At 41.5% G+C, this 17,834-nt stretch overlaps 1 protein-coding gene across 1 annotated transcript in view; it reads left to right on the forward strand.

Moving 5' to 3' along the window:
• Nucleotides 1-17,834, forward strand: part of trdn (triadin) — a 507,565-nt gene that overhangs the window by 436,572 nt on the left and 53,159 nt on the right. The window contains exons 50-52 of the mRNA XM_073055375.1: nucleotides 686-730; nucleotides 837-881; nucleotides 11,868-11,912. Of these exons, the coding sequence (XP_072911476.1) occupies nucleotides 686-730; nucleotides 837-881; nucleotides 11,868-11,912 (135 nt within the window). The remainder of the gene's footprint in view (nucleotides 1-685; nucleotides 731-836; nucleotides 882-11,867; nucleotides 11,913-17,834) is intronic.

Here is a 17,834-nt window from a genome sequence, read left to right on the forward strand (position 1 = left end):
TATGACCCCTCCGTCCTTTAGCTAGACCGTTCTTCTGTGGTGGACTCGTCACCCAGGCAAGGGTGGACACACACACAAGCCCCCACCGGTCACGCTACAAAACACTGAGTTAAAATTTACCGATCCTTCGTTCGGTTTCCGATCTCCCACCCTGTCTCATGGGGGTTCTGATGCTCACTAGCGTTTCTCCTGGTGCATCTGAGGGGTGTCACCCCAGACCTCACTTTTATCCCCACTCACGGGGTCTCAGGTGTCAATCAGGTTGGGATGATGTAACCCATCAAACCAGCCCACTCTGGTTGTCCCCGAGGGGTTTCAATGAATAGAACAGTACCAAATAAACAATCTTTCTCCAAAAGACAATAGCAGTAATCAATGGTAATCCTACTTTTGTTAGTAGGAGCCATTCCACCATGGGGTACCTTTTAGCTGTGTCTCTCTCTCTCATTAACTTTCATGAGCTGTTATCAATAACAACTGCCCAGGCAGCTTTCCTGTGTCTGTCTTACTTCCTTGGTAGCAGCATCGAAATAGTAGTGATTTGCGATTCTCCAAAAGGGGGGCATGGGCCACTCTGCACCCTTCTGCCCATCAGAGTTGTTCATCCTTCGTAACAATGTCAACATTCAAGCATAGTTAATAGATTATTAATATTGGGCCTAATTCATGTTTATCAATTGTTTAGAGACAGAAAAGATAAAGCAAGTGAAACCAAAAGCTCAAGAAAAAGGTAACTTAAAATTAAACTAATTAGTTATTGGACTTGGGTGAACTTTCATGCACAATTAGCAGATAATTAATATTGGGCTTAATTCATGTGTTTATCATCTGTTTAGAGACAGAAGAGATAAAGCAAGTGAAATCAAAACCTCAAGAAAAAGGTAACTTAAAAATTAAATTAATTAGATAACGGCATGTTTCTTATCTTAACAATGTATTTTATTCCAATGCTAAATATATTCTGGATATGCGTGATGGATGTGAAACCTACGGAGAAAATTGAAAAGCTGCTCCCAGAGTATTTCTCTCTGAAGTAGCCATTTCCTATCTCTTATGTTGTGGTACTGTATTTAAGTCATTTTTGGGCATATTGTTTGGGTTGTAGATCCTCAGTGAATTTGATGGTCAATAACAATGGAAAGCTCTTCCTGCTTTCAGGAGATAGAGAAATAAATCTATGGAATGGATACATTGACAGTCAGAAGGTGCGATGACACTGGAATTTTAAATGTGTTTTTTGTTATGCATTTAATATTTCATTAATATTTTAGTTATATTGTAAAGATATTGATTGATTAAGTATTCTTTCTTTACATAATTCATTACGGGTTATATGTAAGAAGACCGTGAATGGCATATGTCATTAGGCAACAACGTCATATTTGCATGCCTCACTGAAGTAAAAACTAAACATGCATGAGTTATCCTCTGCTCTGTATTTTTCTTTGAATTAGTTTTATACTTTGGAGTTACAAAGCATAACAGTGGTGATGAGTGTGGAGGAGGCTGATGTGGTCACAGCAGGAGTGTTTGCTTCTATGTCCAGGAAGTCTGGGCAAGGTGTTACTGTGTTTTTCACCCGAGCATCCAGGATTTGGTCCACATAAGTTCTCTCCCACCTGTACTCTATACATCAGTGGCCCATCTATGGCGGAACTTATACCCGGCTGCCACTTTTCAGTCGGGAAATCGCGTGCAAGAACTGACTGTCCCACACTGAAGCTCCGTGTTGACTTAGCATTCAAGTGTTCAAACATCATGCCATACATCTGGTTTGAGAAGATCCATGTGGGACCTCAGGAACACCATCGCTGGAGTCTGGTTAGTGGTTGCATGTACTGCATTATGATAGGAAAGGAGGAAGTTGTCTATCTTGTGTTGTAGTGATCAATCTTCGCTGTCCCTTGCCTTGAGGGCTTTCTTGAATGTTTGTACAAATCTTCCTGTCAAGCCAATTGTTGATAGATGGCAAGGGGCCAATGTAAAGTACTTGACCCCATCGTTCTTCACCTAACCCTGGAGACCTAACCTAACTGCCTCCAACCTAATGCTGGAGACGGGAGCTAAGGTTCATGGTTCTTTACTGGTGGAAACCCAACTTGGCACACATGTACAGATCAATATGCGCCTAATATCAGAAGAAACGATGTGTGCCTACAACATAAAGTAGTCCCTTATTATACTGTAGGTCATACAGTACAGGGTGTAAAACATTTCAACCATTACTTTTATAAGAGAGTTTAACTTCATTACTGATATCAACCATTAGTTTCCATTTTCAACAGTCAACTGTTTCCATTAGTCAACAGAAGGGTGTTCCACTAACAGCAGCAGCACAAATGCAGAAATTGGCTCTGTTTCTTGGAGGACATAATTACAAGATTAAATTCAAGAGGATGACTAATCAAGGAAATGCTGATGGATTGTCCAGTTTATCCTTGAAAAAGAAAATACCAGAAAGATTTAAAAGAGGATACACCTCTTGACGTATTCTCCTCAATGCAAATTCAAATACAAGATTGACTTTCATTGTCTTTCAATCATACATGAATGCCCATGAATACTGCCAAATGAATCAACATTATTTGGGGCTAAGATGCAAAACACGGTACCAACAATCACACAGCACAAGGCAATTATACCATATATAAGAGTGTAAGTACATGTAAGATTTCAGTAAAGTACAGGTACACAAAAAATATAGTCCAAGTCCCTGAGTCCATGAATGTTGCAGCAGTCTGCAGTTGAACACAATACAGCTTGCCTTCTGCCAAGTGAACTCTGGCAGCAGTACCCACTCCAATTTGGACTCCGTGCCACACCTCTTCTGGTGGAGTACACCAACTCCAACGTCTCTCTTCTGGGTGGCTGTAAACAGGGAACAGGCAAATCAAAAGTCTCCCCACAATGGCAGTGATGATGCTAAGGGAAAGCAGGAAAGATTGCACACCGGCGCAGATCTATACCATAACAACCTAACTGGCTGGAATGTGCAGCAGAAACTCAATTTCTCCCATTTTTACCAGCCCTTGATGGGGGTTGCCATATGTGGGAATTTAGAGTAGTTGTACCACCCAAGCTGTGAGTTTACACGTCAGAGGTTATCTATGCCTGGTCAAAATGAAAGTATTGGCTCAAAGCTTTCTCTGGTGGCCTGTGATAGATCAGCAGATTGAGCAGCTGTACGAGATGCCAACATTTCCAGAAATTTCCAAGAGCAGCTCCTTTTCATCCTTGGGAGTGCCCTGCGTTGCCCTGGCAGGGGATTCATGTGAATTTTGCCAGACCATTCATGGGCATAAGCTTTTTGGTAGCAAAGGATACAGCTACAAAGTAGCCAGACGAGTTCCCAATAGCCTCCGCTTCAGTCTCACACAATGTTGAGGTGGTGAGAAGCCTCTTCTTAAGGACTCGTTTTCCAGAGCACTTCTTGAACAGGAATGGAATAAGATATATTACATCTGCACCCTACCACCCAGATACAAATGACTTGATGCAAAGTTTTGTCCAGAGCCGAAGGAACACACTGCGAGCAATGCCAACAGAACACAATACATTGACACTGAATTAGAAGCTCACCAATTTCTTCCTTGCATATCACAGTGCAGCACACCCAACACCAACAACTCACCAGCAATATTGTTCTTGGGTCATCACTTAGGTTCTCAGTTGGATCTCCTCAAACCCAGTTTCAGAAGAGGTACGCAGGAGGACCCGAACAATGGAGACAAATTGAAGGCTTCTCAAACACGAATGTTCGAGGTTTCACTTCCGTTATCCCCAGCTGCATAAATATTGAGTTACAAAACACAACATAAATGATATACATGAGTTTGTTGCTAGGACAACATAATGAGGGCCATTAAGTCATTTGATGAACTTACTGAAGTGTGACAGGCAGTCCATTACAAAATCAGAACCTACTGGAAGTACACAGAAAGTTAAGCAACAACTGAAAATAATCTGTTTTAACATGAATGATTAATATCCTTTCATCGGAATTCAGAATAGCTTCTGGAATGAAGGATGCATAGATAGGAGGGGAATAGATACAGTAAATAAAATCAGCACTTCCCATTGAGATTGGGTGTGACTACATCTAGAGGTCATAGGTTAAGGCTGAAAAGTGAAATATATAAGGCGACCATGGGGATATTTCTTCACTCATATGGTGGTGAGAGTATAGAACGAGCTTCCAACAGAGGTGGTGGTTGCAGGTTCGATTTCAACTTTTAAGAGAAATTTGGAAGGAACACACAATGGATGGGAAGGGTATGGAGACCTAAGGTCTCAGTGCCAGTTGATGGGACTAGGCTGATGGACCGGAGGGACACTTACTATGCTGTAGTGTTCTATGACTCTGTGTTTTCAGTTGCCAAGCAAAGGGGGGGATGGAAGGGTGTGATGGGGTGAAACAAGGAAAGCTGAAGTTAAGATCATTTTTCTGGTTGAGAGCGGAAGTGAAGGCAGGTATATTTTTGCTGTCTCTCTGAGAAAGATGTAAAACAGATGAATGGGAATGAAGTTTGAACTGATCAAGAAAATTCTCCTGAACAGGGTCTCCTGCAATCTTAGTCAATTTGATGGCCATAGTGATTGAATTCCCACTACTCATTGGAGGGAGAGATGTAAATCTATGCAATGGACCAATTGGAGTTCCACTCATGACAAGAGGGCCAGAATATAAACTGAACACAGTATTTAAATTGTTTTCATGGTACACTTCAGTATTACTTTTGGAGCAATACATTAAGAAATATTATAGCAGGCTTGATGGGCCAAATAGCCTATTTCTGCTCTGATTCCTTCCTATGCTTATTGATGAACAATATGGATATTATTGGTGCAAGTCATTCAGTTGTAACCAATAATATTTCATTAAAGTAATACTTCCAGCATCTTCTTGAAGCAGTGTATTGATCATTTGAGTCATGGGTAAATTAAGCGCTTGGTTTTTTAGTGGAAACCAATGGCTCTACTTACCTGTCATACCCAGGAATGAAGACTGACAATACAGTGCATTAATTGGTTTGAGCCACTTGGACTTGGAGGTATTTTTAAGGAGTCAGTAATCTGAAACATGTTTGTCGTTGCCAATACTTGGACTGTGAAAACTTGTATTTGTTCCTCAGTCATATTTCATTTACTTGTGCCCAAGGAGAACAGAGTGGCTCCTGTCACCACACTGTTCAGAAATACAAACAGAGAAAGGCATTTGTACACAGAATTGACCAGCAATTACAGATATTGACCAAATTGTAACCTTGTGTATATTCTGATTAATTGTTTGCAAGATCAATTGTCATTCACAATGCAGGGGTTAAAAGCCAACAGGCACCACAAGGCACCACAACTGATGATACTTTGAAGTATAAAGTAGTTGTTCTTTAGTGTGTGTTTTTTGAATCCTTCTGCGACATTCTCATCTCGTATGTCAAATGGCTCCGAATCCCTGCTGTGCAAAGGGAGCTCTGCTCTTCAAAGATCTTTCTTGCATGGGTTGACAGCACAATATCTGCTTAACCCTTGCTTTGCTGTGACTTCCACAAGTTAAGTAAAGGAGATTGCTGTGTCTGCACAACTACCTATCAAATAAATAAAGGCATGCAGATGGGAGACGAGATTAACTGGTGTATTCAGATTGCAGAGAGAGAGAGTGAGAGAGAGAGGGATTAATGCATATACATGGACAACAGATCAATGCACACGAGTAAATTATCAGTCCATATGTAGTGCTAAGGGCTAAAAAAATAGATCCATACAGTACACTTCCTAACCCTTTAGATTAATGTAACATAGAGCTATATATCTAGCAAAGCATTTAACTTCCCTTTAACAACTCATATTCAAATAAACATGCTTTCACATTAAACGCCCATGATTAACTTCACTACTGTATATTAAAGGTTCAGTCCCTTTGGATGGTGCTCTTTTTCTTTCAGGATAGCGCCTTTGGACTGTGGAGTGGCATCAGGTTTGGCAGGTGTCTTGTCAAAGACAACTTGGTCTGTTGCAGGTGTCACGTTGCTGTTAGTGACTTCATCATCACAGAGAGAGGTGAGTCTGGTGGATGCAATGTGTCCATCTTGTTGGATGCAGTCGACTCAAGTGTGTTCTTTAGCTGAGCATCCAGTATCTGGACCACACGACGTCACCATGTCTGATCTCTAACATCCACCGTTACATCAGTGGTCCGGTTTTTGTAGCTATCCTACCGGGTGTCCACTTGTCTTCTCAACAATCATGCGCTAGGACTTACTGCCCAATCTCGAAGCTCCTTGCTGATTTACATGGCAAATGGCTGAACTGTTTATTATGCACTTCCCTCCGTAGATCTGGTTTCAGGAGGCCTATGCGAGATATCAGATTCCTGTTCATGAACAGCATTACAGGTGTTTCATTTGTCGTCTCATGACCAGAGTTCCAATACACAAAAAGGAAGTTGTCCACCTTGTGCTGTAGAGAAATGTTTTCCTTTTCCATAGATTTAATAGATTTATTGAAGGTTTGGACAAACCTTTCTGCTAACCTATTGCTGGGTGGTGAGGAACTGACTTGAAATGTTTGATGCCAGTTTTCTTCTTGAATAGTCTGAAATCTTCTCACATGTATTGTGGTCCATTGTCACTCAATTTGTTCTGGTAAGCCACTTCTGGAGAAGATAGTCCTCAGAGTGGAAATAGTCTTTTCTGAGGTGGTCAGCTTCATTTATATGACCTCTGGCCACTTCGAATGATCATCCACAGCAAACTGTAACATGGAGTCCATGAATGGCCCAGCAAATTCAATATGCCCTCCTTGCATGGTGAAGATTGCCACTCCCACGGGTGTAACACCAGCTGTGGGGGTGCATTTTGAACTTTGTGACATCCCGGACAGCTTTTGGCCAAATCTTCATTCTGTCTATCTGTTCCTGGCCACCACACGTAGCTCCAGGCTAGACTCCTCATTCTGAATGTACCCAGGTGTTTTTCATGCAGATTCTCTAACACTCTGGCACGTGATTTAGAGGGAAACACAACATGAGATCCACACACCAGTGTTTTTTGATATACACACAGTTGGTCTCATCTCACTGAAAACTCTGGAAACAGAGGACTACCATGAGCTGGCCACCATTGCATGGTGATGTCATAGACTTTTGACAATAATGGCCATTCATTGTTTCCCTTTATATTTCAGAACTTGTTACAGCAACTGATCCACCAATCCTGTGTGGAACTCCTCTGCTGGGTCACAGAATGATGACTTTTCTTCTTCAGTTGCCAACAGTGGAAGGCGTAGCAAATCATCAGCATTGGCCAGTTGTTTGGTACCCTTGAACTCTATGTCATATGAGTGGGCTTCTAGGAAAAGTGCCCAGTGTTGTAAACGGGAGCAGTCATCACTGGGATTTCCTTCCTGGGATTGAAAATGAACACAAGTGGATAATGGTCTATCAGCAGAGTAAACTTTTGTCCATAGAGATAATGGTGGTACTCTTTTATTCCCCATTGTAGACTAAGAGCCTTTTGGTTGATCTGTACATATTTGCGTTCTGCACTTGTTAATGATCTTGAAGCAAGTGCAATCAGACGTTCAGATCTATGTTTCATAATGTGTGACAAGACGGCTCCAATGTCATAAAAGGATGCATTGCACGCCAATCTGAAGAGCAGAGATGGGTCATAATGGGTGAGCAGTTATTAGTCTCTCTGTTTCCTTGAATGCTCTTTCACATCTTTCTGAACAATACCACTTTGCACCTGTCTGCAACAGTACGTTCAATGGGTCCAATATGGTAGCAATGTTTGAGAGAAACTGGAAGTAGTAGTTTACCAGGCCCAAGAATGTCCTAAGCACTGCTTCAGTCTTCTGTTGTGACTTATGTGAGCCATGCTTGTCAATGACACATCCACAATATGAAATTTAATTCTTGAAAAACTCACATTTCTCTCCCTTTGCACGCAGATCATACTCACTCAGCCCAGTTTTCACTTTACCAAGGTTCTGGAGGTTCTCTTCATCATCCTTGCTAGTCACAATGATGTCATCAAGGTAACATTGTGTTCCTATGATATCTTGGAGCACTCAATCCATTGCTCTTTGCCAAATTGCTGGAGCTGATGCAATGCCAAAGATGAGACGACTATACTGGAACAGTCCCTGTGAGTGTAAATTGTGAGGAACTTCCTGCTTGACTCCTCAATTTCCTGTGGCAGATAGGCTTGTGCCAAGGCAATCTTTGAAAACCTCTCCTCGCCTGCCAACAATGTGAAAATGTCTCCTATTCACAGCAGGGGGTACTGCACAATACACAGCACCGGGTTGATGCGCCCTTCGAAGACCCTGCTTATGTGAACAGCTCCAGCCTTCCCTTTCTTGATCACAGGGACAATGGGCATGGCCCAATCACTCCACTCAGCCTTGGAGAGAATATCAGATGCCTCTGAGCTCTGAATTTCAGCATCCACTTTAGAATGTAGTGCGTAAGGCACTGGATGTGCATTATAAAATCTTGGTGTTGCTGATTCATCCGGTTCATTTCTGGCCTTCATGCCATTGAGTTTACCAATGCCCTTCTCAAACACCTTCTCTCTAGCAATAAGCGGCTGTACCAGTCTCTGGTTAGTGCTACCATTTGGGCTGCAATTGCCCATTGATGACTCATTGAGAGTTTTGATTGTGTGCCAGTTTAGTTGGATTTTTCTCAACTATTTATGTCTGAAAAGTGATGGCCCTCCACTTTTCAATACATAAAACTCTAACTGCTGTGTTTGGCCTCCATAAGTCACATCCACTTTCAGTTTGCCTTTGGGAGATACTTTTTCACCTGCGTAGGTCTTTTCTAATGTTAGAAAACAGCCTGTTTTGTTCAGCCTTTGGAATTATAGACAAAGCTGACGCTGTATCCAATTCCATTTTTAGTTTTACACCAGCCACATTTATTGTGATGCTTATAATTTTGTGATCTGCTTCAGTAATGCTATGCTGTTCTAGGCATGACAGCTCACCTTTGTCAGACTCTGTGTTGTCTGATTCTGTTTCACATTCAGTCACTGTGCATTTGTTTAGTTTTGTGTTTGAAACTTTTCATTCTGTGTGTTTTTTCTCTTTTGCTGTGCTTTTTGACTGACTCGCACACCTTGTCTATGTGACCCTGTCTGTGACACTTCCTGCAAACTTGCTCTTTGAACCAATGGTCATTTGCATCATGAGAGGATTTTCCATATTGATAACATTTTTGGCTTTTTGCAACATTCAGGGACATCTTGTGCTTTTAACATTCTCACCTCTTTTTCTGTAGTTCTGTGCTAACCTTAGCTGCAGTCTCTAACAATATTGCAAAGGTCAATACTTGTTCTAAGGTTAGGTCTCTTTCTGACAGTAGCCTCTTTTGAGTGCATTGACTATGCATGCCACATACAAGCTCGTCCCTTAGTGCATCAGAACGTCCATCTGTGAAGTCACAGTATTGGGGAAGTTTGCGCAGTTCTGCAATGAATTCAGAAAGTCTTTCATCCTTTTGTTCTTTTTGAATTTCAGCTATTACCAGTGGTTTAAGGCTCAAGTGGTTTTGTAAAATAGTAACAGTTTTGTCGACTGTCTTGCTTGCTGGCTTTTCAGGAGTTACTAAGTTGCGAAAAGCCTGTACATTTTAGCACTAATTAAGCTAAGAAGCGTGGATACTTTCTTTCCCTCATTCACGTCGTTCATGTTGCAATACAGTTCAACCCTTTCCATATACCACTCCCAGTCCTCATTAGCACTATCAAATTCGTCAACTTCTCCAAATAAGGCCATCGTCAAAAGTTATTAACTTTGCTAGCTGTGCATCTTTCACTGGGTACTATGCAGTTACCCTTTGTTAGGATCCACGACCACCTTCTCCATACTGTTTAGCTCTTTCCTCTCCCTGTCTCTCTGCAATCCAAAGTCTGTCGTTGGTGCAGTTGGTGATGTTTGCTGACATTCGGGTTCGTTCTCGTCACCAATTTGTTGAGTCTGTACAACTACATATCAAATAAATAAAAACGCACACGTTGGAAATGAGGTTAACTGATGTATTCACGTTGCAGAGAGAGAGAGGTCAATGTACGTGAATAGACAACAGATCAATGTTCATAGGTAAGTTATCAGTCCATGAGTAGTGTTAAGGGGAGTCATTGCTCTGAAGGAAATAGAGACAACCACAGTTCACACTGGAATGTGAGGTCTGTGATCAGGTGGGACTGAGAGGTACTGAAAGACTCGTGCTGGTAGTTACTGTCACACAAGGTACTGACAGTAGCATTGATGGACAGACTATCCAACAACTTGAAGGCAGTGTCAAGATAAAAAAAAATGATAACTTCAGATGGAAGTACATTGAAAAATGTAGTTAGTCAAACTACCCAAAGCAGAAAGTACATATTCCCAAGAACCTTGCTGTTTCCAGGAACTGGTAAGTGTTTGTTAGTCTTAAGCACAAGGAGTGAAAAGGAGCAATAAAGATGTACAAGTTGTAATTAGGAATTGAGAGAAAAATGACATTGGAATCCAAGTGATTTCTTGGTGTATGGTCACAATATATTTACCCACTTTTGTCTCCACTTTGAACTCAGAATCAGAATCAGGTTAAGATCAACAGTATATGGGTAGTGGGTCCTGACGAAGGGTCTCGGCCCGAAACGTCGACAGTGCTTCTCCCTATAGATGCTGCTTGGCCTGCTGCGTTCCACCAGCATTTTGTGTGTGTTGCTTGAATTTCCAGCATCTGCAGATTTCCTCATGTTTGCTTGTCGTATAATTTGTTAACTTTGCGCCAGCAGTACAACGCAATACTTGATAGATATAGAAAAGAACTGAATTACAGTAAATATAAATATACAGTTACATTAAATAAGTAATGCAAAAACAGAAATAAAGAAGTAGTGAAGTGGTGCTCATGGGTTCAACGTCCACTCAGAAAAGGATGGCAGAGGGGAAGAAGCTGTTCCTGAATCACTGAGTGTGTGCCTTCAAGCTTCTGTACCTCCTTCCTGATGGTAACAATGTGAAGAGGGCATGTCCTGGATTGTGGGGGTCCATACACTCAGTAGCCACTTTATTAGGAACAGGAAGTATCTGATATTGTATTGAAACTTTAACTAAAATACATTGTGAATGCACACAATGTACATTCTTTTTGGAGATGGAGCCATTCTATGTACAGTGTTTGCTATTTATTGCATTTGCACACTCAATAGTCACATCTGTACAGCTGTACATTAATGCAAATATCTAATCAGCCAATCATGTGGCAGCACTCAATGCATAAAAGCATGCAAATATGGTCGATAGTTTCAGTTGGTGAACAGAGCAAACATCAGAATGGGGAAGAAAATTGATCTAAGTGACGTTGATGATGGAATGATTGTTGGTGCCAGATGGGATGGTTTGAGTATCTCAGAAACTACTGATTTCTTTGTATTTTCATGCACAATCTCTAAAGTTTACAGAGAACAGAGCAAAAAATTAAAAAAAAGAACACATCCAGTGAGTGACAATTCTGAGGGCAAAGTTGTCTTGTTAATGAAAGAGATCAGAGAAGAATTTCCAGACTGGTTCAAATTTCAATCTGACAGAAAATCAACAGTAGCTCAAATAAGCATGTGCTACAACAGTACTGTATAGAAGAACAGCTCTGAATGCACAACATGTCAAACCTTGAAGTAGCTTGGCTACAGCAGCAGCAGACTATGAATATACACTCGGTAGCCACTTTATTAGGTATCTAATGTACCTAATAAAGTGGCCATTGGGTGTATATACCCAGATGTATGGAGTAACCATTAAAAGATTATATTTGGTTCCTATTAATGAAGAATAATATGATGTGTATTGATATTAAATTTCTTTGTGTTTAGAGGCAGAAATGATGAAGCATGTGAAACCAAAATCCACAGAGCAAGGTAAGGGAAAGATTTAACTAACAAGATACAGACCTATGTTTTTACTTTCACAGCTCTCCTTTCTTCCACTGCTAAAAATACATGAACACTTTGCGTCTCAGGGGATACACGTGTCACCATGTCTAACACTCTGTATGGCAATTTGTTTCTGCGAGCAATAGAGAGAAGATTTAGATTAGACTTGTTAAGTTCATGTTTATATGTATGGAATTATCTTGAAAAAACGATCTAAGAAATGTTTGATAATAACACTCCAGGTGATATATAAGAAAAACCAAATAAGTATAAAAATTATAGAACTACTGGGCGTATCATTGCACAGATACCAATTACAATCATTCACAATGTCATTGCAGAGGATAAAGATGTGCCCCATGGTATCACTACAAACTGATAGTCCTTGAACAATAGAAGTGATTGGTATTGCTTAATGAAGGTAGACATATTATATATACAAGTGGACAGGCAGCCGTCGATCCCAGGGGATCATGGGTTTCTGCCTCTGGTGGACTGTGTCCTCTCCAGGGCGCAAGCCTGGGCGGGAACATTTGAAGAACCGGCTGTCGTCCATAAAGTGGGATCCCCCTCTCTATGTCACTGATGTAGTCCAAGTGAAGGGTAAGCGCCAATTCGGCTTGGCACCAGAGTTGTCGCAGAGGCTACCAGAGTGAAGTTGTAAACAACATCAAACTGCCTTAGGGACCCCGGCTCCAGATTTCTTCCTCAGAGTTTACTCACAAAGCCTTTGCCATGGGTGGGTCTGGCTGCAAGGCAGCGGAGGTTTAAAATCAGAGTTTTCCTTCTCCTAGGCGGGCTGCCGTCCAAGGCTGGCGAGCCCACCTGGCCAATACATAGAAACATTTTTTTAAATCTGCAACGCAGTTTATGATCTTAATAGAGCAACATGTTCTCAAGGAATAAAAAAAATAGTGCTGAAAATCTGCAATTAATTGTGTCACTGGGAAATGCTGGTCTCCACTAATGCGCTTGGCCCTGTTTCAGTCTAAAGAACAAGAACTCTCAGCAGAAATGTTATCCTACAAACCACCAGGAAAGTCCTGAAAGTGGTATGATTCACAGCAGCCAAATCTCTGTAACCTTCTCAAGGCTTTCTAACAATTTCTACCCGGTTATCCTTCAACAGACATCTACCCATCTATTTATATTATTGGAACCATTTAAAGGACCTTTCTAAATGAAAATGCTTCATCATGTATAAGGTCTAACACTTGCTCTATATTTATCAAAGGCAAGACCCTACGTATTTCAGGTAGGCTGAGTTAAGTTAAAAAGAGCACATTCCATGGCTTATTATTTCAAATACATCGAAACTTAATGGGGCTATGTCTGCAAAAGTGTCATAATGAAATTGTTACCTGGTTGTTTGAGTACTCAAGTGAACAGATTCAGAATTTCTCTTTCCAGAGAATCACTTAAGGTTTATTGCACAGAAGAAAAGCCATTTGCTCCATCAAATTTGAACTGGCTCAAATGTAAGAACACCTCTGTTCTCTGTAAAATCTTTCCCCTTCAGGTATTCCTAAGATCAAGTTCCCTTCTAAGCACCACAATTGAGTCTGGCTTCGTAATTACTTCAGCAGTGCATTCTAGACTCTAACCACTTGCTATGGGAAAAACAAACATATTCTTGTCAGTTACTTTCATTATCCAGCTTCTGTCTTTGACCCTTCTTCTTATGGGAACAGTTTCTCTACCCAGTTCCCTTGTTGTCTCTCTGTTAGAAGTCCCCCTTTGTTCTATGAAGAGCAACTCCAGATTCACCAGCCTATCCATAAAATGAAAATCGCTTATCTCTAAAATGGCTCCAGTAAGTCCTTTCTATAGCCTCTATAATGCCTTTACATCTCTCCTGAGTGTTGCATCCAGAAATGGACATTACACTAGTTGTGGGTAAAGCAATATTTTATAAAGGTTCAAGTGCTGTCCCCCATCTTGTCTCCATGTATTTATGTTAAAAAGCCCAGGATCCTGCATCCTTTTATTAATCACTGCCTTAACCCACCCTGCAGCCTTCTCTGATTTTTGCACTAATAATGCCAGACATCTTTGTACTTGCTCCGATTTTAAATGCGTTCATTCCAATTTGTATTACTCCTCCATATTCTTCCTACCAATGTTTCATGCTTTACTGTATTATTCACTTGCTAAGGATCCACTAATTTCATTAGCGTGATCATATCCCCCTCATTGACACTACACTTTTAAGGCTTATTTGAATCACTTGTGTTACTTGTACTTCTGTTCTGAGCATCCAATAAACAGTAGACAATAGACAGTAGGTGCAGGAGTAGGCCATTTGGCCCTTCTAGCCAGCACCACCATTCACTGTGATCATGGCTGATCATACACAATCAGTACCCAGTTCCTGCCCTCTCCCCATATCCCTTGACCCCGCTATCTATAAGAGCTCTATCTAACTCTCTCTTGAATGCATCCAGAGACTTGGCCTCCACTGCCTTCTGGGGCAGAGCATTCCACATATCCACCACTCTCTGGGTGAAAAAGTTTTTCTGCATCTCTGTTCTAAATGGCCTACCCCTTATTCTTAAACTGTGGCCTCTAGTTCTGGACTCACTCATCAGCAGGAACATGCTTCCTACCTCCAGTGTGCCCAATCCCTTAATAATCTTTTATGTTTCAATCAGATCCCCTCTCATCCTTCTAAATTCCAGTGTATACAAGCCCAGTTGCTCCAATCTTTCAACATATGACAGTCCCACCATTCCGGGAATTAACCTTGTGAACTTACGCTGCACTCCCTCAATAGCAAGAATGTCCTTCCTCAAATTTGGAGATCAAAACTGCACACAATACTCCAGGTGGGGTCTCACCAGGGCCCTGTACAGCTGCAGAAGGACCTCTTTACTCCTATACTCAATTCCTCTTGTTATAAAAGCCAGCATGCCATTAGCTTTCTTCACTGCCTGCTGTACCTGCATGCTTGTTTTCATTGACTGATGTACAAGAACACCTAGTTATTAATAAATCAGTGGTCCCAGTTTTGATACCCGATACTCCACTGAACACATCTTGTTGCGCATCATGTTGCATCCTGCTTCAACCACCCAGGAAAGAAAGCATCAGAGGCGGTGCTAAGTCGGACAAATGAGTCTTACTGCGATCGTGAGACCCCGTTGGACATTGGTAATGTGGAATGCTGCGAGTCCAGTTCACTGGTTCATTGACGGGGGAGCTGCACTGCCTCGGTTGTCATGCGGACCAGACCCTCATTCCTCAGGGTTGTCTGTGGCGGTCACTGGGAACTGGCTGTGTGCCACTCGATTCTGGACAGGGTTGGGGGAAGGACCCGCCCAGAAATGCTGCCCTCTAATGTATGCTTGGTAGATGACAAGCTGGATTACGTTCATCTGCAGCTGCACTTGTGCAAAATGAGGAACTGCTGCAGGCCTGTTCTTGTGGAAAGGGGGCTCCTAGACAACGCCCATGCACCAGCAATCTACAGGCCATGACACTCAGAGACTTAGACTTTGTCATTATTTTTTTAATTGCTTTTGTAACTGTATGTTTTTCTGCTATTGTATTTATATGTGTTATATATGCTGCATGCTGTGTGACTACTAGTACCGTGCTTTGCACCTTGGTCCTAGATAGATTCTGTTTTGTTGTATTGTATTCATGATTATGGTGGAATGACAATTCAACTGCAACTTGAACATGAACTTGAACTTGATTTTCAATCTCCCAGTTATCTAGCACCCCCAATACGCAGATCCCTCACAATCAGAACCATCACCTCTGTAACTTCCACTCTGTTCCCTTCAACAAGCTAGGATGCAACCCATCTGGACTGGGTGTTTATCCATGAAGAGATCTTGGCTTGACTGCAAAAAAAAAATGCCTGAAAATTTAAAGTTGACCTTTCCTCCAGTCTGTGTGGAATAAGCCAAATGAAAACAAAAGTTCTGATTACATCTGAGCCCAGGGCTAATTTTTTTGGCAGTAGCACTATGCATAACATTCTGCAGAGTAAAGAGCAATTATGATTCTCCGGGCAAAAGAGATGCTTATTGTCTGTGACAATTTCTATCATCAATGGAGTTTCAGTTTTACTGTATATTAAAGGAATAGATACAAGAATTACTCACTCTAGGATTTGGTTATTATTTTACATATCGCATTTAACATTAATGGCTTCTTCACTGGAGCATTTAGAGATGTTCAACCCTATAACTTGCTTGGACTTTCCATCACAAATGTGAGATCACTGCATTCTACATAACATCCAAACTTAACTCATCATCTTCCTCAATCCCTCTACTGCATTGGAAGTGATGTGCCCACAGTTGGATAAGCAAATATTTCCTCACATTTGGAGAACTGAAAACATGGGCTTTTATCCCCACAATAATTCCTATTCTCTTACTTCTGGTTCCTTCAAACTCTTTGCCATCTACTGAACTTGAATTAGATTATTCAAACTGATAGCACCATATAGAGTGCCTACCTGAGTTCGGAATCCATTTCCATCCCAAAGCCATCGACATCACGTCCAACCGCAGCTCGTCCTCATTCATCTCCTGCTGAAACTTTCATCCGTGCCATTTTGGTGTTCAGCTTCAAGTAATACAATTCCTTTCCCACTCTACAGCCAAATAATCAAAAGCATTTCAGCCTATGCCCTAACTTGCATTATTGAGCTCTTCCATCATCACCATGCTTGCTCACCTACACCAGTTTGGAAATTTTCTTGTTAGAGATACAACATGGTAGCAAGCTCACACCACCCAATTACACCCATGTAACCAATTAATCTACTAATTTATATGTCTTTGGAATATGGGAGGAAACCCACACAGTCACGAGGAGAACATTCAAACTCCTTACAGACAGAGGCGGGAATTGAATCCAGTTCACTGGCTCTATAGAGCCATGCACTAATAGGTATGTTCTGCCCTTCTAAAATTCCATTCTTTAATTTTAAAAAAATCTCTCCATGGATTCATCCTTCCCAATCTCTGTAACCTCAAATAACTATCTTAAAAATGTAAAATGACTGTAACAGAAACAGAACTGTTGGAAAAAAAATACTTGACACTTCACCTGGTTGGACTTCTATGTGACTCCTGATTCTTAAAAATGACCCAACAAGACCCTCTATTGTCACAACTTTATTCCTTGAAGCACACCTAGAAATAGGTAATATGCTGTAGACAATAACCAGCTTACAAGCTGATCCAGAAACCTGAATAAAAATACATCACAGTGTGAAGATATGTTTCTACCAAAGGACGTGTGACGTGTTCTTTCCCCCTGCTAGCCTGCAGGTCACCCTCGGGCAAGGTGTAGCACCTGCTTAGCCCCTGATCACAGTCATGTGAAGCCATAGGAGCAGCTGGCGGATGGTTATATGAGCAGCTGGTGCATAAAAACCACTCCTGGTCATGCGACCACTACGACAGGCAGACTAGCTCTGAAGAACACTGGTAATGGCTGGGGTCACCTGTTTTGTAAAGACACTGCCCAGAATGCAGCGATGGCAAACCAGTTCCATGGAAAACTATGCCAAGGACAATCATGGTCAGAGACCAGGATCGCCCACGTCATATAACGATGGTGATGATGCACCATCAATAACTCACTCTGAGACGTAAAGGCGAGATATCGGCTTTTATTGACTGGAAGAATGAACAACACTACATCCTGGAGACAGAGAGGCCGGGCTCAGGCCTCAATCGCCTTTATACAGGGGTCTGTGGGAGGAGCCACAGGAGCAGTCAGCAGGGGGCGTGTCCAGACAGGTATATGTAGTTCACCACAGGTGATAATGATAATACTGCTTCAGTCCTATGTTCTTTTCAGTGTGCTTCTCCTCACAAACATGAGACAGTCTGTAGATGCAAGAAATCCAAAGCAACACACACACAACGCTGGAGAAACTCA

Source organism: Hemitrygon akajei, chromosome 9, assembly GCF_048418815.1.
Source record: "Hemitrygon akajei chromosome 9, sHemAka1.3, whole genome shotgun sequence".
Lineage (NCBI taxonomy): Eukaryota > Metazoa > Chordata > Chondrichthyes > Myliobatiformes > Dasyatidae > Hemitrygon > Hemitrygon akajei.